Here is a 25,722-nt window from a genome sequence, read left to right on the forward strand (position 1 = left end):
AAAATCAAAATCTCAAAAAAAAAAAAAAATACTTAAAAAAAAAAAAAAAGAACCGGTAGCTTACAGCTAGTGAGTGTGGGCACTCAGCTACATGGTAAGTGAATCAATGAGACAAAACAATCCCGAGAGAGAGCAACTATTGAGAGAGCCTCACCTATAAAGAAGGGAATGAAAATATCCAACAAACAACGCTAAAGAAATGAGATAGGTATTTGTAAAAATAAAATATCAGCTTAGGGTCAAGTCTGACCTTACACATTCAAAATATTTCCAGCTCACTTTAAGAAAATTTAAATTCCTGTTTGAAATTCAAAACATAAAAATAAACACTTAAAACTAGAATAAAATATATTTCAGGTAGTGGGATGAAAATGACTTTCAAGAACAAAAACAATATAAGTTGTCAAAAGCAATAGTTACATGTTATTAAGTAAAGCTAATCTTTAAAAAATGAAGTGAGGACTTTGCCATGTTGCCTAGGTTACCCTCAAATTTGTGATTTTCCTGCCTCAGCCTTCCAAGCACCTGGGATCACGGTCAAGTGTCCTCCCTCTTAGCTAAGAGAGCAATAGTTGTCAAGTGAACTCATACAAGGAAGGACACCAGGCTGGCGAAGCAGCAGCAGTCACACTAGGACAAGAGAGGAAGCGCTAAAGGACACGCTGCAGTTGCGACTGTCACAGCATTCTTAAACCTGACACTGCTGTTTATCAGTGGTCTGGACAAGAGCAGGCCAGTTAAACGTGGAACGGGTGAAAAGAAAGTTAAACCACTTTCTAGTGAAGGGTTTAGGGAAGGGTGAGAACGCTGCATCATCTGGGAAGGGACACTATTCATTTGGCCACTGGACACTGAGTCTATAAAAATTACAAGTCCTTAGAAATACATTTAGAACTTTAAAATTCAGATATTTGCATTAAAATGTAAAAATAGTGCTTAGCAAATATTTAGCATATAAAATATCACACTAGATTCATTATTTACTAAATATAATTTTAACAACATTTGAAGACAATTTGGTATTTTTCACTTTGTAAGATTCTCAAAAATGCAAAATGTCTGTAAAATGTATAGCAAAGGGCAAGTTCAGAGACTCATTTTAGAATAATTTCAAAAGAAAGATTGCACAAAACCTTGAAATAACTCTCAAGTGTTTCTGTTGAGTAATACTCACATATTTAATATGATTCACTGTGTAAGACAGTCTTGGGAAATGGTATCTGGAATCCACGAGACTCCTAAAGCATCTCTGATTAAGGGAATACATTTAAAGGAGGATTTCTGTAACCAAAAAGCAAAGGGAAGAGGGGTTGCAGATGACTTGGGAGGCAGGAGGTGACTGAGTTGAGTCAACTGCTCTTTGAAGGTAATTTATTCTTCAAATTTACAGCAGCAAATAAAGCGCGTGCAAGACACGGCACAAATGTCACACTGACACAGGATTCTAATGTCAAAAAGGACACTTGTTCCAAAAAATTCTTTGCTGTCTTTGTAATTGTGGCCATGCTTAAAACAAATAAGCAACAAACCATAGATACAGAAAAACTATAGCTTATTAATAGCTGTATTCTTTAATTAAAGCTACCGAATACCAATCAAGTAGTTAGCCTGATCAAACAAAAACTGTATCCCGCAGTTTACTCTTTGGACATGTAATTTACCATTTGAAATTCAAGAGTTTGAAATGCATTAAGAAAGTCTCCGGGTGTTTAGAAGCACACTGACTATTTCTGTATACATGTGCATGAACTTTCTATTTATAAACCCATGTTCACTAGGGTCATAAACTGGCCAGAGATATTCATAGCACAAATACTTGAGACTTACAACAGACAGTGAAATTGCAACAAAAACCTCCAGGAGAAATGTGGGTTTAGGAAGACGGGTTTCAAACAGGATTTTAGTTTTGATAACCACTTTACACTCTAAAATCTAGACCAGCAAGGAACTGCTGTGTGAGTAGGCTATAACTATAGAAATTTAAGGCATAGAAATTGAAGCTGAGGCATTTTGAAAAGAATTCAATAATTTACAAAAACGTTCACAGTAACTTTGTCAAAATGACACTAGTGACACCATAGCGAGGCACGCTCGTTTCAGCCCCCTACCTGCCTCTCACACACAGCTAGTTTTCCTCCAGTGCATATCCAGCCTGACAACATTATTTTTTAAACACATATTTTATGACATTTACCTATTTATCTGTGTATTTGGCATGGGGGCAAGTGTGCAGAGGCTGTGGCTGGTGGCCAGAGGGCATGCTGGGAGTTGGTTCTCTCTTTCCACCTTGGGAAGAATGTCAGCATCTGTCCTGCCTAAGCCACCTCACCCACCCCAGACTGACACTTCCAAAGACCAAAGGAGAAGGAGCTCTCGCTGTTTTCAAATGCAAGTTCAAATTCTTTCAGTTTGTATTCAATGCTATTATTTATACTTCTTAGTCTAGGTAACTCTTAACGCCAATCTTATGAAAATGACATTTGAATCTTTGCTTTCATGACTTTGCATGTACTGAGTGTTCAACTGCATTGTTTTCTTCTTGTCTACACATTAACCTTATCCACCAGTTAAGATTTGATTTAAATGCGATCACTATTCAGATCCTATGACCCTTCTTTACCATGGATAACATTTCTTGGCTTTTAATTCCTATGAAATTGATTTTTCCATTCCATGAATTTAAGCAATTGGCATATATTGCTGGGTATCACTTATCTTTGCCTGCAGAAAGAGAAAATCTGAACTGAAATTTGATAGTCACTCTATTAATACCAAAGTATCTCAATGACTGCATAATTAATGTCATGGTTCAAGTTTCTAAAACATTACTGCCTCTCATGTTTCACCCCAACACTTAAGAGACAAGCACACTCATGAGTGGAATAGTGGTCTTCTCACACCTCACACGTAGAGAGTTGGTGCCTTCTACACTTGCCAACGTGCATTTGCTTCATAAGTACTCAGAGCTGTTTATGTGTTACAAAAGAAACAATTCATTTGATAAGCAGATCTTAATCTATCATCCAAGACAATATTCATAACAAACCCCATATGCACTATATACTTGGAACAAAAACAAATATTTAAGATCTTCATATAAGTAGTCTCTTTACAGTCTGTCATTGTATACAATTAATGAAAATTTTGAGTACAACTTTAAAAAATTAAAATTGCAATTTAAAAACTTATATTTTTCAGTCAATTAGAGATTTGCAGACAACTTGAGCAGCGAGCAGAGGTATCATGGTTCCACTATTTTAATGTCTTGGAATGGTGTATATTTCCTCCCACCAATATTTAAATACATGTTGTTAGTTTGTTGTCCTGTGCAATGCCAGGCATTCTGACAAATGCAAAATAAAATGTATTTGCCATTACAGCCCTGTACAACAGTCTACTGATTAAAAATCCCCTGCTTTCATACGTCATGCTCATGTAAATTTTTTCCATGTCTTTTTGTGGCTTGCTACTGAGTTCTAAAGACACTTAAATAACATTCTGGGTAATGGATGTAGCAGTCTGGCTATTCATTTCTCTCTTGAACACCTTGGTTGTCTCTCCTTTCTAGCTCTTACATGTAACGCTGCTTTAAACCTTCATGCTCAGATTTCTGTGTGAACATGTCTTCTACTCAATAGGGTAAGTGCCTTGGCACAAGGCTTCTCTGTCTTCAGTTCCTAAGAAAAGGCCAAAGTGTCTTCCAAGTTGACTGCACGTTGTGTTCCTAATACCTAGGAGGAGTCTGGGCTGTGTTCCATCTTTGCCAGTGTGCCCTGAGCTGTCGGGCTTTGTCATGCTAATGGCTGTGAGGAGGATCTCAATGTTATTTTCATTCTCTAGTGACAGGATATGGCACCTTTCCCATTCATCTGCTACCATTTCTTCAGATAGCTTATCTACTTTTAGTGATGTTTATTATTATATTTTTAAAGTTCTTGGTTCTTTTAAAGATAATGGATATAATTTTAAAAAAATGAATTTATGTCATAGAATTTATTATCAAATTAATTCTAAACCTTTAAATGTCATATATTCAGCCATTAAGATATTTCTCACTCAACACAATCTTGGCAGAATATTCTAAAAGTTCATTATTTAACATTAGAATTGTTTTTGTTTCTTTCTTTTTAGTTCTTAGTTTTAATGTGTGCAAGAAGGTATACTTGATCAAAGACAAAATTAAATGGTCTGATTAGTCTAATAAACCACTTTTTTTATCTCCAAAATGTGTATTATTCCTCCATACTTATATGTTCTCCCCTCAAAACTTTTAAAACAGTATCATTCTTAAGAGAAGCTTAGGAAATAAATATTAATATGCTGGGATGGGGCAGGTTTCCATATGGTTATTGAAAATAATTTTGAAAAGGGAAGTTAAAGTATTCTTAATCATGAAGCTATTGACAATAGAAACAGAGAACTAGTATCAATATTGAGAAAACAAGATTAAGGGAATATTCATAATTCTGCAAGTAGATAGGTACTGGGAGAATTTTGTTTAAGTATAACAATTTATTTCAAGGTCTTCACCTCTGTTTCCAAGTGTGGCACAAGATTAAATGAGCAAAAAAGGCTCGAGAAGTCCATGAATAGTTGAATTCTGGAAATAGAAAAGGCATTACTGAATGTCCCCTGGTGCATAAGCTAGACACCCTAAATGATGACCCATGCTGTTGCTGAAGGTGTTGGCTAGACATGCTGTGCATTATATATTAATTTTCATGTTTTCTCTCTCTGTCCCTTTCTTTTCTTCCCCTCCCTCCCTCCCCCCCCTTCTCTCTCTGTTTTTGAGCTCTTTCCTATGTTAAAGGTTTGATGCATCTATGTAGAGTAATATGCTTCACCACCTCATTGGGGAGAAATGAGTAAACTCTTAACAGAAACAGAGATCCACAGAAAGACGCCATCTTGTATTTGCCTTATTGGAAGCAGTATAATTTTTTTTATTTATTGTATATTACAAGGTCAAAAACAATTTAGTTATTTTGACAGATAAATTATTATTTGTAAGTTATATATTCTTATATTTTTGAGACTCTTCTCCACTCTTATTTTGGGATGGAGACAAAATTCTATAGGTTTACATAGTTAATAATTCTACAGATATTTGTAGATATTGAGAGGAACATCATTCCTACTCTGCATGTGAAAAAAAAAGTGACAGTGTTAATATTTTTATTCCCCGAGTTTTTTATTTCAAAAAAGGGCAAAGCAGACAGGGTGGAGCAGACTAAACGATCAGGGTTGATGTCTGACCATACCTCCTAGTGCTATCTCACCAAATGGCTTTTAGATATGTTCATTTCCTGAGATGTAAAATTCTTTTTACTGTCACACAATTGAAAATACAGCAACGTGGTCATTTAAAGTGTATTGTTGCCCCATTTCAAGCTAAAATCCTTACAATTCTTCATTGCGTCTCTTTAATCCTAATATGGGAAGAATTGATGTCTATCAGCAATTCGTGTCAAAGGGCAGCAACCACAACTACAGTGGACAAGGGATGGATAGTCAGGGGATAGAGGAGCTTTTGGGGACAACCAATATGACTGGCCCTAAAAGGCAAGGGGTTCACATGCCACAGGACCAATAACTTTCACTCAGCAGCTGGGTTTTGTGGACAAATGTCCCAGGAAGGAACACCCTGCAAACATCACAGAGGCATCCTCTAATCCTAACTGATCATGAATGCCGAACCCCAGGCTCTGGATCAGTACTCGCGTCTCTCAGACAATACAACATCGGACTAATGGAGTTTGGAAAACAGGAAAATGGTGCACACTTTTCACAGTGCTAAGGTCTTCAGAACCCAGCTTTAAAAGATTCTTAAATGCTGCTCTGAAGGTATTGCAAGTGTGGTGCGGTCATTGCCGTCTTCAGTGTTCTTCACGGCAGGAGTAACAGTTTAACCCAAGGGATTCTGCTGGTGCTGCATGGCTTCCCTTGATGTCTTCTTTAGAGAAAACCATGAGAGCCTGAGGCAGGTGCTTGTCTCTGAACTGAGCCATGCATGACAGGAGCTCTCAGGGAAGATTTGCTGCACGCTGTGTGACTGCATCAGCGTCAGCATCATCACCTGTCACGAACTTGTCAGGGATGTGTAAAATTTCCAGAGCCTCTTCAGGCCAGTGTTCTCCAGAAAGTGCTCTTCTCCGTTAAGTAAGATGTTTCTGCAGAGTGTTTGCTGTTTGAGTTCACAAAGCAGAATTGTGTTCTGAATTTTCTCCTAAATTTACAGGATTTTGTGCATTCCACAGTGCTTCACAAAACCACAAAATATATATCCCTTTGCTCTTGTGTCAGACTCCAGCTATCAGACATGCAGCTGGACTAGGTGCATCTGACTATTGCTGAGTATGGCATATTGGAAAGGAGCTTCTGTTCACACAGAAGACAAGTACTGACTAGGCTAGTTTTAGGATCACACACTTCTCCTCCCCCAACTCCTCCTGGCTCTTCCCCACTGCCCTAACTCCATGTTCTTCCTCTCTTTTAGAAACAGACGAATAAAAACAATCAAAACCGCCAAGAAACACACACACACACACACTCCTCCACAAAAAGATATACAAGAAAAATACCAATAAGACAAAAAGAAAATACCCAAACCAAGCAAAACAAGACAAAACATCTACAAAAATACCACTGAGTTAGTTTTGTGTTGGCCAATTAATTAGTTACTCATGGGCATGGGGCCTGCCCTAGAGAGTGGTTTGTTTGCTTAGTGAGACTCTACTGGAGAATCTTTTCTTTGGCAGTGTGTATCAGTTGCGGACAGGTAAGGGTAGGAACCCCCGTTTACTTCTCTCTCTCAGTTGCTGGAAATCCACGTGGCTTGCCAGTGCAGGCCCTGTGCATGCTGCCACCGTCTCCGTGAGTCCATGAGTGCATCCGTCCTGCTGCGTCTGAAGACACTGTTTCCTTGCAGCCATCCATCCCCTCCACCTCTTACAATATTTCTGCCTTCTCTTCTGCATAGGTCCCTGAGCCTTGAGGATGGGGGTGGGGGTAGGTGAAGACATCCCATTTAGGATTGCACAGTCTCCCTCTGTACACTGACCAGTTGTGGGTCTCTGTGTTAACTCCCATGTACTATAAGCAGTTTCTCTGATGATGGCTGAGCAAGGCACTGATCCTCTATCATATCATATACAAAAACCAAAATTATCTGGATACCATTGATTTTATAAAATAGGCGGACTCCTTACTTCTCTGTATTTCAGCATCCTCCTCAGGGAAGTAGGTGTGGCAAGGATGCCTGCCCACAGTGTGTGGTGATGACTGGACACATCCATACATGGGAGGGAGCGGTTCTTTCAGGGTGTGAATCCAGCAAATATTAACTGCTTTTTCACTACAGTATATTAGAAGTGTAGGTCTGGAGGAATAATGTAACTATTTCTCTGCATGCAGATAGCCTTGCTGCGTGACAAAATGTCATCAGTTCGCACACCGATGTTTAATGAGTTCTCTGGTGTTTGTGGCTGCGTGTTCGGGGGGGAAAAGGTCTCAAGAACAGTGGGTAATCATATACGCTTCTGTGATTCCTTGCAGACATCATGGAAATCAGGACTGTGGCAGTCGGAATCGTGGCAATCAAAGGGGTGGAAAGTGAATACTATCTTGCAATGAATAAAGAAGGAAAACTCTATGCAAAGGTATTAATAATTGATAACTTAGTTATTATTCAAATTACTTTTGTCAAAAATATGTTTCTTTCTGCATTCTGTAATTAATTTCTTCCATTTGTACAAGTTGTATATTCCATTAAAACTTTTTTTTTTTTACTCCAGCATTAAGGCAAACTATTTTCTGTATGATCTTAGATGGCTAAGGCTATCTGGATAATAGATTCTTCATCTGTGAGATGACTTGGAATGACTGATCTCTAGGGTTCCTTTCTATGTAAACCCCCATGTGCACTTTAGATACTTGAAGCCTAAAATTTCCATCTGTGAGTATTAAAGCTCTTTGTGTTAGATTCCATCTGATTTGCACATTGCTGACACTGAAAATTCTTGGGGAAAAATTTTGAAGTGTTCAGTTCATTTATCAACATCAGCCTCCCAATCATGGGCTTTGAACTGTAAGCATTCACATTGTTTCCACTTTATGATGATGTGAAATATTTGACAGTTCAATCCATTAATATAAAGCAAAATTCATTTCCGTTGTCTTCTTGAAGCACTGCATAGTGCCCATGCAGGCAAACTACAGAACAGGGGCTTAAACAAAGATTTGGCTACTTGGATGAACAAACTGGCTACCTTTTTACTTTTGTTTACAATTGAGGGCAACATGGTAGAAAGTGAAATAAAGGTTATCAAACAGTTCCTCACCTGCAGGAGGTGGAAGCTATACCCTTTACACTAAATTTCCGGTGGACAAAGAATGGAGTGACTGAGGGGTCCCAACATTAAAGAGTAGAAATTGGCTGTCCAAAGGGACATAACTAAATGTGTGTTATGCGATTGTTTGTTAAACTTAAGGCACATTTGATCCACAGCAATACATGACATAGATAAACCCATTCAACTGTGTCAGCTCTGCTCACTCCGAGGGTTAAAATAAACCACACACTCTTCAGCTCTACAGACCACCACCTGCTTGCTGTTAGCTTGAGTCCCCCCCCCCAAGGCCCCAGAACTTGTTTTAATAATTGTGTTTGGTTTTTTTCTTGTGCTTGTTTTTATCAGAAAGAATGCAATGAGGATTGCAACTTCAAAGAACTAATTCTGGAAAACCATTACAACACGTACGCATCAGCTAAATGGACACACAGTGGCGGGGAAATGTTTGTTGCCTTAAACCAAAAGGGGCTTCCCGTGAAAGGGAAGAAAACGAAGAAAGAACAAAAAACGGCCCATTTTCTTCCTATGGCAATAACCTAATCATACGTGGTGTTTGAGAAACCAGTTTCATTCAGCAGGGAGATTTCTTTCCAGTGGACTTTTTTCTTCCTCCTTTTTCCTTACTTTCTCTCTCTCTCTTTTAAAGTAACCAAGAAAGGCTGGAAAACTACTGAAAACTGATCAAGCTGGACTTGCGCATTTTTGTTTATTTTAAAAGACTGCATTAAAGAAAGAGTTGAAGAATATACACAAAAATCAGATTTAGTAACTAAAAGTTGTAAAAAGTTGTAAAAGTGGTTGTACAATCATGTTAGTAATAGTGATGTTTTTCTTAAATTAATTTACCCTTCAGAGTATGTTAGATTTGACTATCTAATAATGAGTATTTAATATCACTATCTGCTTATAAAATGGCTGCTATAACAATGACGATGGTGATGCAGATGATGTTATATAAGGTATGTCAGACCTAACCCTGCTGGAATGCTTGAGGATCACCAAGCCCACGCAAACTGTAGAGGACGAGCAGTGTTTGAGAGCTTTCCCGTAAGAGCTAGAATCCTTGTCAGCTCTACTCAGAAAAGTGAGTGTTCATGACATCTTATTATAGAATGGAATCGACAGGGGGATTTACAAAATGACAGTACTGGAACATACCTGTACTGATTAACATGAGAAAAGTCCTAATGCCACTCAAATTGAAAAGGTATCGCTAACAGGATGCTTAGAAATCTGTATATAAAATAGCAATAATGATGATAATACTGTATTTCATCTCACCACAAAGTAACATTTTATAATCCCTAAAAATAAAATTCCGAAGTCTTTAAGTCTTTTTCCAGTAACATATCTATCTTTTGTGTAATTCACATTTGGGAACCCGACTTTTAATTGCTCTTCCCACAAAAAATTACGCTCCCTCCGCCCCTCCCCGTGGTTACAGCATTAAACTCTACTTTAAGTTGTATTTGAATTTTATTGTTTTGTTATTTAAGTTTATGTTATTTATAAAGAAAAAAAACCTTAAGAAGCTGTTTCTGTTTCATATGCTTTTAATTTCAAGGGAACAACAGAACGCCTGGCTGCACTGCAGACTTCTCCTCCCCTGGTGACTGACACCAAGTCTAGCACACAGCACTTGGCTAGCAAATGTTGGATGCCGGACAAAAATGACAGCCTGCAGCCATGCTCACAATAGATGGCTCAGAGCGAATGATACAAATATGTGGGAAAGAGTTTGCCACAACAACTCTTGCCAATGAATTCGGATCACATCAGTAAAAGAAAGAAAGGATTTTAGTCAGAATGTATTTTGATACGTGGCAATAAAGCATGGTTTAGAAGTCCGTTTAAAGTCAGCAATCTGATAATCTTTAGCAGTATCTGCCAACATTAAAGTGGGAAGAAAACAACTGCATTGGAGGCTGTAGGCAGTGTGCAAGGCCCCAGACACCTTGAGGCTTCAGGTCAGGCCACAGACAACAGGCCTAACAGACAAGATTCACTCCATAGTTCTGCCACCAACAGGTGCTGATGGAACTGTATGCATGCTCACCAAGTTACTTAAACTGTTGGTATATTAATTATTGTGATATCAACTTCAAAGCACTTTTTACTGAAGTTTCTTTATGTTACATAAAATACTATTTGGTAATATGCTTATGAGTGAAGGTTATAAGATTAAAGTCCCTGTCAACAAAACAACAGAATTACTTGACTTGCTTGTGGTTTGCCCAAGTGTCCAGGCTACCAGAAGGTAGGAAGTGTTGCCATCCCTCACACACACACACACACACACACACACACACACACACACACACACACACACACACCATAGGAGAAGCCATGAGGGAATAGTCTGGACTAGCAACTCTATTCAGGGACTCAAGGCCATTGCTAGTCTAGCTTCCTGGCCCAGGCTCCTGTGCCTGGAGTCTTAGGAGCGTACCAAGGGTAGAAGCAGACTGTGCTCTTCATAGCTGTTCCATCAGTGCCTAGCTGAGTGCTGGGCCACAATCAGCTTATATATACACAGATTCATTCAACTAATGGTTTCCAAGGAAAAGGCGGGATGCAATTATTCTTACTGAAAACGTAAAACCTCAGGCTGAAGCATGATCACACAGAAGCATAAACAGAAGCCGTGAGTAAGCATAGAAGGTGGCTATAGCTACCATTAAATTAGAATATCAAGTCAGATGAGCCAGGACTGAGTGCTCAAACTATTTCTGATATGTCATGTATAAAAAAACCTGCACAGAAACATTTACTTTAAAAAGATTTATTGTTGTTATTTTAAAATTCTGTACCTATGTGTGTGTCTGTATTGGTATGTACACATGAGCGCAGATCCTCTTTGAGTTCAGAAGCGGGTGCTAGAACTGAACTCGGCTCCTTTGCAAGAGCAGTGTGTGCTCATAACTGATCCATCTCACCTGCCCCAGCACTTATGTTTAATTATAGGTTTTGCTCAACTTAAAAAAAAAAAACTTAACATGTGAATTCCAGAAAATAAAATCTACTTTAGTCAAAAACATTTAGAATCTAGAGTCTTGGAAGTCTGTGAGGCCTTTATCTTCCTCCTTCTTTCATAGATCAGGGCACAGCTTTTAGTAGACTCAGGGTGCTGGCTGGATACAGCTTGCCACAGCTGAGGTCACTTAGCATGTACCCTGTTTAGATTGTCAGTGATCTCCTTGTTTGGTTTGGTTTTAACCTCCATTGAGATTGCCATCTTTGTAGTTAAGAGCACCTGTGATCCACTTGGCACCTGACTTAGTGCATAATGGTACTTTTATAATTTGACTCAAAAGGAGAAAAGAAATGCCATTTCCAATTTTGATTCCTAAGCAACTTTTATGTGAACTTTTAAATTTATAAATGGAAAGTATCATGAAGGACATTTTTATAATAAGAGTATTCTTTTCTAGAATGTTCTTTAAAAAGAAAATCATACCAACATGTGGGTTTCTAGAAACTGGTAAAGGACTAAGTGAAAAAATATGAACGCTAACAGAATAAACAAAGATACTTTCAATACAAGTGAAGTAAAACACTTCGACACAGACAAGCCACAATGTAGACCGCTGACCTTCGAGCTGCTGTAAGTTTAGATACAAAAGAGAAGGGGAAATAAAGTTTCTATCACTTAGAACTTTTTCTTTGAGTTTTTTTTTAGGATGTCGAAAACCATGAAGAGTGATTACAGAGACTCTGATGTATGAGCCCCTAAATGTTTAGAATAGTATAGAGTGAAAACCTAAAAAAAAAAAAATCATGTACGATATCTCACCAAAGACAGAACATTCACTTAAAACCATCTTATGATTCATGTGAGTTTGCATTTCACTCTGTAGCAGACTTGTGAACAAAGCTGGGAGTGACATCTGAGACTGAACTGCAAGGCTGCAATGTCACCCTTACCCCACTGTCATGTACCTGAGAGTCAATGAGACATAGATGATTTCCTATCATTCATAGTCTAACTTTACATACAAATAGTACAGGGATAAACAAAACATAAGCTAAGATCATTTTGTAAATGTGTGACAATAAATATTTAACACCAAATGTGGATGGTTATTGGTCAGCCAAAATACTCCATTGATTCTTAATATTGGGGAGAGACAGAGACAGACAGATTTCTGAGCCTCTACTAGCCAGTCTAGTCAATAGGTGATCTATGGGACCACAGAGAGAGATCCTGTCTCGAAAGATAAGGTAGAGAGTGCTAGAGGAAGACATTCAAGTTCTGAACGTTTCTCTTCCTCCTCCGTGTGTGTGTGCGCGCACATACACAGGCATCTGAGAGTCTGTGTGTACGTGCGGGAGCATCTGTGAGTGTGTGTGTGTCAACCATAATCCATCAGAATGAACACGGGCCCATGTGACTATCAGATGATTATCAAGTGTGACCATTTCTAAGATACCCTTGAAGCAGATGGTTAGAGTTCTTAGAATGTTCTTGCTATGAAATATCTCATTAAAGCCTCACATAAAACTCTTTCAGTGACATTGGCAGGTTAGTTTTTGCTCATTCTACCACATTCAATAAAGCTTTGATCTTCGGTGACAGCGATGTATTCTATTGGACTCCCAGAGGCTCCCTTCTGCTCTCTAATTTTGAAGAATTTATCAAAAAGATTTATTTTCTCTTGAATTGAGACTTAACAGGAAGTGAGGAATAACAAAATCCTACTATCTTACCATGTTTGTGATTTCTTTTGAAAGAACCATCTCTCAAGGAGCTAGGTAATTACTCTCATGAGAAGGTATCTCTTGGTTTCCCGCTTGCTTCCTGGCTGACATGGTCCTATTTCCAGCCACCATCACAGGCTTCCTGAAAGCCTGTATCGTTATATGAACAATGATTATTTCTTTCTCTGCCTGGATACAGTTATGTATTAGTTATTATGGCATATAACATGAAAATTTAATAACCTTAAACAACAGCTCTTTTGTCTTATAATTATCTAGGCCTCTGCCTGCAAGCCCTCATATCTGCCAAGGCAGCCACTGATCTCAACACAGTCTGAGGAAAATAGAGTACCATTCCTCATGGCTGCAGCTGCAAACACCAGCTCTCCGCTAAGGCCTCTATATAGCACCATTTCTCAAAAGAAGTTAATTTCCTACAAAATGGTGGATCAGAGAAAAAAAGTTCCCAAATGAAGCCATAGTTTTAAGAAGCAATCTCCAGTGTGATGCCACTTCTGCACACACACACACACGGGAGGTGTTACCCCTGCAGTGCCCACCAGAAGAGAAGGCCAATATAGAGTATACACAAGACACACACTAGATGGCCATTTAAGATTTTACCATAAACCCACATAATGGGTTTATAAACCTAATAAGGCCAATTTAAGGCTTTCAGTGGTGACCACTTAAAAAGAAATAAATAAATCAGGCATATTTTCTCTGGGAAATTGGTCCTATCTTCCACAAGAAATTCAGAGAAGGTTTGAACCCCAAAAAGGTCATGACCTACAAGATGAGAACTGCTGTAAGCAAAACCAAACCTAGAAAAACCCCAAAGCTACTGGTTTCCATGTAGGATGCACACTGGAGTTACATCTGGGAGTCACTTTTCTTTTTGAAACAATGACACACAAGTGATGTGGGATTTCCCCTCTGTATGTTGTGACTATGTTTTATTGGCATTTGTTAATAAAGAAGCTGCTTTGGGCTATGGCAGGGAAGAATATAGTAAGGCAGGAAATCCAGCAGAAAAAGAGGCTGCACATGCATGTATAGTACCTGGGGCTACGCCCAAAGTGGCCCAGTATCTAAAAGGCTATTGGCTGAAGGAGTTCCCACAACACTTCCCCCTTTGGTCTAAATAAGAGGGTTCAAAGCCTAATACAAAACTATATACAATAAGAACAAACATCAAGTATTGTACAGCAAAAAGAGGCAAAAATATCAATAAAAATTAGAATTACAACCAGAATGAAAAACATCAAGTAAGAAACATATGCTAAATGTTTCAATAGTTATCCTATCCTAAGGAGTCTAAGTCTTATATTAAAAATGTCTTGGCTAAGCAGAGATAGAGGAGGAAAGAAGGCGGAGTTAGGCAGACACCATGTAGCCACCCAAGAAGCAAGAGGTAACAAACTATGAGCCTTTTGGTAAAATATAAAATAATAGAAATAGATTAATTTAAGATGTAAGAGGTAGTTAATAAGAAGCCTGAGCTAATAGGCCAAACTGTGTTGTAATTACTAAAATTTCTGTGTGGTTATTTGGGTCTGGGCAGCTGTGAAACCAAAGCAGTGTCTCCGTTTACACACAAGCCCCGTCCCCCATCCCAGGTCAGTAACTATGGGATGGGGGATGTCATTTTTATTATTCCTCAGTAATCTCTAATGGTTTTGCTGCAATTGAGAACTAACAAGATAAGAAGAAAACCACAAAATTCTTTAGGATTTAGGCCTGGCTCTTCCTAGTCCCCTCTTTAAACATAGAGAAGAGCCTTATTCCTTCCCACCCAGGTTTTCCATCATTTTTCTATTTACAGTGGACACTAGAAGGAGCGGAAACATGAGAAAGAGCTGTAATCATCTTGATAGCGAAATGCTTACAGAATATGCCAGTCCAAAGTCCATTCTCAAAACGAACATGCATTAAAGATCATAAAAATCCCTCTGTTCAAATTTGCAATTATTTTTCACATCACACAGAAGACAACCTTAAATTGCATGGAGGCCAGCAGAGTGGCAGTCACATTCAGGCTGCTGAGCGGATACCGTCAAGTTCATAAGAAACACTGAAAATGGGTTGAGTCTTCTGTACTGTAGCTCCTGAACCCCAGTGACTGCATCTTTCCCCAGGTTAGGGAAGTCTAGGGCGACTGTTTTACATATCCTACACCTCCCCTTCTCAGCTCCTAAGGGTTGGATGTCTGTTTGTGAGACGTGGCCTGCTGTCTCAGGTTTTAGTTTTGTTTTTTTCTTCTACTTTTTAATTTTCTTTCCATCCAATTGGGAAATTCGAAGGAGATGTCTTTAAGCTCAGAATTTTTTTCTGCTTTAGATTGTTGTCAAGTCTTTCAGCTGTATTTTATTTGACTTGTTAACTTCTTCAGTTCCAAAGTTTCTATTTGGTTCTTTTCCATGCTAAGTCTTTATAGACTCTCTCATTCTAATTAGTGGCATTTTTTCCTATTTAACTGTCCTTTGGCAGCTGCTTATGCTTTCCTGCCTTTCTCTGGAATCATCTTTTTAAATATCTTATCGGATGCTTCATCAGTTTCTTTACTTCGAGATTAGTTGCCAGAAAGCCACTGTGCTGTATCAGAAGCACCACATTGTCTACTTTTTCGTTCTAGCAGATGACTAATCTGCTGATGGGACATATAGAAAGTTCTTTCTAGCCACGTCGCTATGACGACATACACTACCTGCCCCGGGGCAAAGGTCAGCGCCATGCCTGTCCTTTACACCCAGGTTTTAAAAGTACATTTTCAAACAAGTGCAGTAGCCATTCTATGAGGAGAGACTCTCTGCCCTCTTAGTAAGTTCAGTCAGCTACAAGTCTGACAGCGTGAGATATTTCTCAGCACTGATAGCACTTCTGGTCCAGTGCAGCAGAAGTGGAATTCATTAGGGAAAACACGCAGTTGAAGCTCTCTGCCTGATAAAGCTCTCTGCCTTAAAGAACATCTCTTAGGCCCTGAACTTAATGTTTATAAGTTTTCATAAAATTATCTAATATTTCTTAGCTTCTCCCTCCCCTCAATTCTCTCCCATATCACAACGTTGCAAGGTAACAGTGGTTATTACAATTTTAATTCAAATTTTATTGGCTAGTAATGTTCATTGTTAAGTATCGATGTGTTTATAAATGATGTATTTTTCGTGGAATTCACTATTAATCTGTCCAATGTTTATGGTAAGATAAAAGTGTTGACTTCATGATTGTGAACGTCCAATCAGTTATATTTATTCACTTTAAAAATAACAGCAAAATTTTTAATTTGAGCCTGGAGAGACCGCTCAGTGATTAAAGTGCCTGCTGCTCTTGCAGAGGACCTGGGTTTGGTTCCCAGCACCCACACTGGATGGTTCACAAACTTCTGAGACTCTAGATCCAGGAGACTGTGCGCCCTCTTCAGGACTCTACAGGCACGCTGGTGCAAGCTTTCAATTCCAGCACCCAGGAAGCAAAGGTGGCCAAACCTCTGAGTTTAAGACCAGTCTCATCTATCTAGCAAGTTCCAGGGCGGCAAGATTACATATTATGCTCTATCTCAAAAAATTTTTTTTAAATTTCATTTTAGGAACTGGAGAAACGGATTTGTGGTTAATACACTGGTTGTTTTTCTACCAGACCCAGGCCTAACATTTAGCACCTACAATGGGGTTCACAACTGTCTATAACTCCAGTTCTAGGGCTCCTGAGGGAATAAGCCATGCATGTGGTACACAGACATACATGTACAAGATCAGGATAACATGTAAAATAAAAATAAACTTTAAAAATATTACAACTTCTCCTTTTAGCAGAGATTTATTTAACATATTCTAGTATCATTGTGAATTATCTTCTGCATGTCTATTTATTATCTACTTGATATAGAGTGTTTTTATGATGAGGATAACAACAGACATGATTTACAATACTTTTATGTTCACAATATTTTAAATGCTTAAACCATAGGATTTCTTTTAAAATACTTTATACATGTTTTTGATAAAATTCATAACCCTATTCTCTTCAATCCAATGACTTTCCCTGTACTCCCAAATGCTCCCCTTCTAAACTCACATGACCTCTTTTGAAATGCCTGCTTGTGAGTGATTGGGTCTGGGAAGATGGAGCATGGGCAACCTCTCTTCCATGATGAGCCCTGAGCTCTGAACATCTCATTTAGAGTGGAGCAAGCCACAGTTCCTTGTTCTCTGCATGCTGACTGGTTGTGGATCCCTGTAAAAATCACTACCTATTGCAAAAAGAATATAAAAGATGGTAAACACAGCTAGTCCTGGTCTATCTTCTCACAGTTAAATATCCGCTAAGCATCAGAAAGTGAATTCTATAAAAATTCACATTATACCTGAAATCTGTGAAATGGAACAAACATTTAAAAACACCTTGGATGGACAAATGCACACAGACGGTCTTAACCAACTTCTTAAATCTCCAGTGGCAGAAACTCGCCGAGAAAAGCAAAGGTTGGGTAGAAATGAGGGGTGATGACCACCTCCTTATTTAAGGGACTTTACTTTCAAAGCAGCTATCTAGTAGAACAGCAAGTTCTTGCCAGGGCTAAAGCATAGATAGATATAGATACATAGATAATAGGGATATAGCTTAGCTTTTGTGCATTGACTTCTGGCTTTTAAAGTCCTTTCTGGTCTATGTATGGCATTCTAGAAAACTCATTAGAGGGTATCAACAACAAACAAGCATTTTCCTATAATTATTAATTGGTAGGAACCACGTATCATGATATTTATTCAGCTAAAAGTAGGAACCATTTCTCCATTTGTGAGCAATCACTTCCAAATGCACAGAGCTGAAAAGCCACAATGAACCAGTTAAAGAATTGCAGCATCATACATTAGCCAAGGAGTAGACACCTCAAGAGCCGGTTGATAGGTTAGCCTTTCTTCCCTGGTGTTTTTCAAGGAAAATACCAGACAGCAGCTCTCTCCCCACCATGCTCTGAAATCAACCAAGAAACCTTGCTTCCAACTCACCTGATCAGAAATGAAGCCTGCACACCAAGGCCATGCTTGGTCCTGGAGACATTGTATAACCAGGAGAGAAATAAATTTGTCTTAAGAAATTCATTAATTGTGAGTAGTTAAGGAGGTTTGATTTTTGTATGGTCATTTTGGGCACAGAATTCAAGAAACAGGAGAAAATACAAAGATATAGCAAAGTAAATTGATATTTAAGTTTTCCCATAATTGGACTATTTAGTAAATGAGTCATTTTGAAAAGAAAAAGTGGAAAAAACAGATTCCTTATCATAAAATAAATTCCAAATGGATTAAGTAAGCCAGCCAAATATAGAAGCAAGAAAGCACCAGGAAAAAGCACAGGTAAGCATTCTCATAATCTTAGCTAAGTCTTAACAAAATACAAGACTTAAACTCTAAAGGAAATATGATTTGAATGTACCAAATAAAAACACTAAACTTCTCTATTGGCGAGACACACTGTCATCTAACTAACCCACACAGCCTGAAGTGAGAATGCCCATCGTCCTAAGACTTGCAGGAAGACAGGAAAGGGCCTTAAGACACACCACTGCCATAGCAGCCATCTACAAATAAACATAGTCTAGGACTGTCACGGAACTGAGTTATTAGAGAAACAGGACTAATAACTGACCCAATGTATTATACTTTGGCTACCTTCTCACATCTAATTTATCAAATTTGCTTACTGGCTCCTATACGCTCCTGGCTGGAAATGATCCTCTTTTTCACCGATTTCAGGGGTGCTCGCTTGCTGCCATGAATGGTGGTCGTGCAGAGCTCTGATAGCCTCCAGCGGGTCCAAAAGCCAGTCTGAGGCTTTACACCTGTGAATGTAATGTGTATATTTAGCCAGTCAGACTTCACGATTTAACGGAGAATTTTCTACATCTCTTTAGATACAGCTACTGGTTTATTTTTATTATTAGCTGCCACTGCATAAAATATACAGATGCCTTGCATTTCACTTGCTGAGTGCTCTTGACTGGCTATGTTTGAAAATATCAGGCACTAACAGAAAGTTACTTGTATAGTAAGGCCAACAGATAGATGACGAAGGCAGGATTGCTTATTTTTCATTGCTCACAAGAGAAGGATGCCACACTACAGAGGGCCACAGTAGGAAGACAGATTGGTGAGGCGGGAGCAACACTGAGGCATGACAACTATTTTGCTGGTTTTTTAAAAAAGGAATAATTCATTCATGCCAGCAGGCTCCAGGGCTCAAGGCTCACCCCAATTGCTTGGCACCTGCTCCGAGGATGTCAAGCATCTGGAGAAAGAATCCAGGAAAGGAGAGGGTGTTTGTGGCCAGGGCTCTACAATGGTTGAACCAATTATACCTATAATTATTTACCATCTCTAGAAACAGTCTGACCCGAGAAGGGTACATTCTCAGGTTTTAAATACAAAATGTAAAAGACACAATTCAAGATTAATATAGTCTGGTGGTAAACTATCATTTGGTTGTTGGGATAAATGCAAAAATGTGTTGGTTCTCCTCCAAAGCTGTTGGATGTGCTCCAATCTGAACATTTTCCCACTAGACTTAATGTGCAGCCATTATTCTGTGAGCACCCTCCACCATTATGCTAAGGACCACGTCTCTCACACGCTAGAACCTTTGCATTTGGAATCTCATTTCCTCTTCTTATTTCATGTGTTGCTGGATATCTGTATAATAGCTTCATAAGAAAAAGATGAGTTCAAAGTAACTTTCTAGAAAGGATCAGCACATCTGGAAAATGCCTGGACTTCATTGCTAGCCTCAGCGACAGTTTGTTTAGGTGTAAGTTATGAATTATTTTCCCTCAAAATTGTTAACTCATGATTCTATTCTATCCTAGCATTCAGAGCTGCTGATAGAGATTTGTGGCATTCTCTCTTTTGAGCTCTCTGTTCTCTGGAAGTTTTGAGCACTTCCTTTTTGTTTTCAAGGTTCTGAGGCTTCTCAGTAAAATTGACAGCACTCCACTGTTTCTATTCCTTGTCCTAATGTCTTCCAGACTGGAAATTCAAGACTTTTCAAATATGAGCATCTTAAATGTGTTTCTTAGCGTATCTCTTCCCTGTATTTTTAATTTTTGTTTTGGGTATAATACAGAGGACTGAAACCTACAAGTAGAACAGGAGAAGCATCAGTTTCTTCCACATGGATTTGTTTTTAGCCCCCTGTTTTTAAGAACATGCATCAAAGACCAGAAACTGCCCTGGAAGAATGACCATGCATGCTTTACCATGGTTTTTGATATTTGATTTGGTTTTAATCATGAAGTTACTTTCTAATTTCCTTTATGATTTCTTCCTTGAATGCTGGATTAAGAATATACTTCTTTTCGTTTTGAATTTATACATATTTATGGGACATATCATCATAATTCAAAATATGTATACACTATATAATAAATCAGGAAAAACATTTCTATCTATTCAATCATTATATTTTATATGTTGAGAATTTTATATTTTCTTCTAGTAATTTTGAAATAGATCATATTTTTTTAACAAATAGTTCCTCTACTGTGCTGAGAAATAATTAGATCTGACTTCTCCACTCTACTTTTGGTGCTTGTGACTCAGTCTCTTTCCACATTTACCAGACTTCTGTGACCACGTTCTTTTGTGTTGTCCTAAAGAAATGATTCTGGTTTCTCTAAATGAGTGAGAACATACGGCTTTTGTTGTTCTGTGTCTTGTTTCTCCCAATCACCTATTGACCTCCGGTTCCATCCATGCTGCTGTGAATGGCAAGGTTTCATTTTTTTTTATAGCTGAGTAGTAGTTTATTTTGTATAAATCCATGACATTTTCGTTATTCATTCATCCAATGAGGTTCATCATGACTGATGTACTACTTCAGCTATTGTGAAGTCGGGCCCATATTTCTTATTTTCTGCATGCATAAAGACATTTTTGTTTGGTCATATGCCTAATTTATTGCCTTCCATCCAATGACGCAACATGCTCTGTTTAATTTACAATGTCCCTTGTAAATGGGAACATTTGATTGTTGGCTTACTATGTGGAGAGATTTTACAAATGCTTTCTGTATTTGTAAGTAACTTGCAGTTTTTATTTCCAGTGTTCTGTGTAGTCACTACTTCATATTGTTCATCATGTTTTGCCCTTCCTCAGTTTGGGTTTTTGCTTGCTTCTTCTCTCAGTCACTATAACTGTCTAGTTCTTCCTGAATTATTTCAGCTGTGCTAATAACTTGAGATTGTTTCTTTGAGTTCACATATATTATTTGATCATGCATTTTGTTCAAATATTCCACCTATTTTTATTTATTGATTTTGATTTTGAACTTGGGTTCTTGAACACATGATGGTCAAGAGCTGGGATTGCAGGCAGATGCCGCACTTTTTATCAGTTTTTTCATGGGAGATTGTTTTCTTTGGTTAGTTTTTTACCCTGAATTTTGTTAACATTTCTTTTAGGCTATTGTTTGTTTTTTTTATACTATTAAAGGTACTTTCTGAATATATAAAATTTTATTTTTTATGAAATCCAGTTTACCAAGATTTTCTCTTATGAATACTGATTTTTGTTTCACATCTAAAAAACTATGTCCCAATCTAAGGTACTTTTTTTTTTTTGCCTATGCTGTTGTTGCTAAGAAAAAAAAAGGAAAGCCTGGGTAATACATTCATCATGTCTGAGGACCTTCTAAAGGTCCCATCACCAAACCAAGTTAGGATTCTACTAAAGTTCACTTAGGGGACCTAAGCGTGTACTAGGCTCACTTACAGAGCAGGGGTCAGGGGTTATGGGTAGGAGTGTGGGTGTCTTTAAAGCAGCCACACTGAAGTTTTGCACCCAGCAACAGTGATGGCTTCTCCATGGCTGAGCAGATGGAGCTCCCCTCCCTCATCATTTCCTACCTATATCTTCTAGCTAAATCTCCAAGGTCACATGTAAATATTGTAGAATTGCACACAACTGACTGGGAAGGGTCGCTGGGCACTCGGCTAAGTGTTCCATGACCAGCCATCTCTTTCTTTGGGGAGGGAGGGTAAAGAGTCACCAGGCTCAGCTGGGATTAGCTGTTGTGAGCAGGCTCAGCAGAACCCATGAATATGGTGGCAATTTAGGTCCACCTCATCTAAGGTACAAAGCCCGACATTCCCTGGTTAATCTGTCATCTGGCTACAATACCCAGTATTGACGCCATCTATTTATCTGTCTTTTCACATCAGTCAATAATTGCTTAGTGTATTTAGATCTTTTGAGTTTGGTTATCATATTCTGTTGATAAAGTAACCCTTTATTGATAAATAATGACATTTTTGTCTTCTGCTTTATCTGATGTGAGTGCAGTTAACCCTGCTCCCTCTGCTTGCCACTCACAGACTCTCTTCAATTCCTCTGCTTGCAGCAGTCCGTACACAAAAGCTGAAGTGTGTAACTCAGAGGCCGCATAGGCGAGAGCCTTATTACTCTTTTATTCTTCCTTCCTTTTTTAGAAATCTACTTCATGCATTTGGATTGGAGAATGCAACTAACGTACATTCCAAGCACTCACTGACAGGAAAGACTTAGCATCACCATTTGTTTCTAGATCACTGGTTCTATCCATACGACATGAGGGGAGAAGAGGAATGTTGCCGTTTGCACTGGGACAAGAGGGAAAGTGCCCTGATGGGCAGGCAAGACCCCATCCACTTAAGGCTCTAGCTTGTGAAGATGAAAGTCACTTGAGAGAGCCTGAACTGAGAACACCACCACAGTTATTTTCTGCTCAGAAACAACCAACTAGGAAAGTGTTTTCCAGCCACAAAAGCAGAGGATGACGTAGCCATGGCAGAAAGGAGCCACCCTACCTCCTGACTATCTGTAGCACTTGGAGTGGGTATCCACATGGTACTGATTCTATAGCATGCAAGATGCAAGAGCGAGGGGTCACAGCAGCTTGTGTCGTCCCAGAAAGCTAATGAGGCCAGGCAATGTGTGGCAGGGTTGGATTCTCTTGCAAGGAGATCCCAAGAGATGATCCCATGAAATTGTGAAGGTGCAGCCTAAGCTGTGGCAGAGACATCAGAGTGCTAGAAACGTTAGGTGTTTGCTTAGGAGAGCTACAAGCATCGAGGGGAGTCAACCCAAAAGAGGGGCCACATGCACCACGGATAACATAGTTGGAGGAGTGGGCTATCCTAGGTGGCTGGAGGACAGATGGTGCAGATACAGAGGTGTAGGGTTTGATACTTTCCCAGGCTACCTTTAGGATGGCTTCGGCACTCTCACGTCTCACTATGCCATCATTCTTCCTTTGTGGAATGGAATGTGTGCACCATTGGACGCTGGACACACAGAACTTGTTTTATTTTATAAGGGCTTACAGTCTTAGAAGAAATTTATGAACTGTGGACTTTGAAGAATTCTGGAAGTGTATGACTAGGGCAACCTCTGTGGTTGAACTGAATGTATTATTGCATTAGGAGACAGCCATAATCCTACAGGGGATAGGGAAAGAATTTCATGGCATGGATATACACTATGCTCTCAGGATGATGTCTTTGAACACCCGGTCTCCAGCTGGTGGTACTATCTTAGGAGGCTGTAGAACCTTTAGGAGATGAGGCCTGGCTGGTGGAATGAAGTGACTGGAGATGAACCTACAGCCTCTGCTTGGCTCTGGCCTATGTCTTTCCTAGCTTTCTGTCTTCTCACTATGATGACTAGGCACAAGCTTCTTCACCAAGGCCAGAGCCTCAGCCACCATGTCTTCTTCACTGTGAAACCACATGCTAAAATCAACCCTTCTTTCCCTAAGTTGTTCACTGTCCTTGTGATGAACACACTGTGCTTTCATTTCTGCAGGTGGAACTCCTTAAAGTGTTTATCGCAACCACGTCTGGTGGTGACAAAGTCTTTTGGTGCTGCTTGTCTATAAAAGGCTATTCCTCCTTCATTATCACAGGACTGCTTTGCTAGATAAAGTCTTCTTGGCTGACATATTTTTTCATCACTTGAACGATATCACCCCTTTCTTAGCATTCAAGAATTTGAGAAGTCCCTACAGTCCGATGGGCTTTGTGTTTGAGCCAGTATTTCACTCTTGATGCTTTACTGGGTTGGATGATTGCTTAGTGGGGAAGAGAGTCACAGATATAGATAGAAGTGCATCTCATGACCTGGGATGTCTTCAGTAGCCATTTCATTGAATATTTTTTTCCTGCAACTGTCTTCACAAGCTGGAACTTGGTTACACAGATAATGTAGAAATTTGTTCATTAAATGTATCTTATGAATCCCATAGGCTTTTTCATGTCATTCTTTTGTCTTTGTTTTTCTCTGTTTAATTTAAAAGGGCCTATCTCCAAGTTTACAAATTCATTTTCTGCTTTATGTAATCCTCCAGTGAAGTTTTCTAATTAAAAGTTTTCAGCTCTAAGGTTTGGTCTTTTAAAAAGTCACGTCTATGTATTTGTTGGTTCTGTGGGATCATATGTCATTCTCTGCACTCACTGAATCCTCTCCCTATACTCTCTTGAGTCTCACTGGATTTCTGTAAGATTATCATTTCTACTTTAATTTCTAGAAATATCTAACTTCAGCTTTTCAGGATTTGGTTGCTAGAGAATCATTCTGTTCATTTAGTGATGTCATTTTTCTGTCCTGTTCTACAGATCTTTAGTTTGTCCACTGATGCCTCTTCATCTGGTAGAGCAGCAATGTTGCTACTCACTGGGGATGTGGACTGCTTGGCAGACTTTGAAGGCATCACTCTTGCTCCAAAGGGATGGGCAATTGTGACTCTTTCACCAGGAGAGTGGGTGGCACAGTTTATAGGTAAGGCATGATACTGGCTGACCTGGGACTCAGAAGTTGTGACTCCTCTGGTTAGCCAACACTCTTGATAGGTGGCTAACACTTTAGCAGGGCACCTGGAGGCACTACTGCATTGGTGGCTAATTCTCTGGATCCCTAGAAGACTGAATACGAGGTCAGCTCATGTTCTCAGAGGCTGTGGGCACTAGTGAGTGGTGAGTCCAGACGACTCTGTAGCAGGCCCAGGGTTAGGCTCTAGCAGGACTTACTGCGCAGGCCTAGCATGCCACAGTGATGGAAAAGCCTGGGGATGTAGAGACGCAATGGCTATATATCCTTAGAAGCCCATGTACTATAGCATTTGCTCGGGTTCAATATGAAAAAGAATAGTAACAGTTTAGGGAATTGAGATCCCAGAGTGGGTAGGAGAAGTAGTCTTGGTACAACTTTGATAATAGTGTTTGATTCAGGGTTACTTGTGGAACACAACAGAGACAAGGTCTGGAGAGCACAGGTGTAAAGAATTACATACTTAAGATTCAGTTCATGGTTGCTCCTATTGTGACACTCTCTTTCAGGAATTTTCCCTAGGATCTGGGTTCCAGAGTACAGACACATGCAGATTCTTTGCTTCTATGAAACCTGATTGCAGATGTGTTTGCTATTATCCATGACTCTTGTATGCACAGCATCAGCTAGCTCAGGATGTGTAGGGTAACAGTGGCTTGAAGGTCCAGTGTGAAGGTTAGTTCTCTACGCTGTGTCTGACATGTGTGGAATGTGTGGAAGCACACTGCTGACACAGCCAGGGTGTAGGTGTGCACATGGAGGCAGCATCTCAGTTTCTAGGGTATGTATGGTTAGGGGAGGTGGTGGTCCTGAGGCAG

General features: G+C 39.2%; 2 protein-coding genes across 2 annotated transcripts in view; one reads left to right on the top strand and one right to left on the bottom strand.

The window, feature by feature from the left end:
* Positions 1 to 9,877, top strand: part of Fgf7 (fibroblast growth factor 7) — a 53,936-nt gene extending 44,059 nt beyond the window's left edge. Inside the window, exons 3-4 of the mRNA XM_005364405.3 lie at positions 7,555 to 7,658; positions 8,697 to 9,877. Coding sequence (XP_005364462.1) covers positions 7,555 to 7,658; positions 8,697 to 8,891 — 299 coding nt within the window. The 3' untranslated portion in view covers positions 8,892 to 9,877. The remainder of the gene's footprint in view (positions 1 to 7,554; positions 7,659 to 8,696) is intronic.
* Positions 1 to 25,722, bottom strand: part of Fam227b (family with sequence similarity 227 member B) — a 151,739-nt gene that overhangs the window by 95,993 nt on the left and 30,024 nt on the right. The window contains exon 11 of the mRNA XM_013352645.1: positions 18,754 to 18,891. Coding sequence (XP_013208099.1) covers positions 18,754 to 18,891 — 138 coding nt within the window. The remainder of the gene's footprint in view (positions 1 to 18,753; positions 18,892 to 25,722) is intronic.

The sequence above is a fragment of the Microtus ochrogaster genome (genome assembly GCF_000317375.1).
Source record: "Microtus ochrogaster isolate Prairie Vole_2 chromosome 14 unlocalized genomic scaffold, MicOch1.0 chr14_random_1, whole genome shotgun sequence".
Taxonomy (NCBI): Eukaryota; Metazoa; Chordata; class Mammalia; order Rodentia; family Cricetidae; genus Microtus; species Microtus ochrogaster.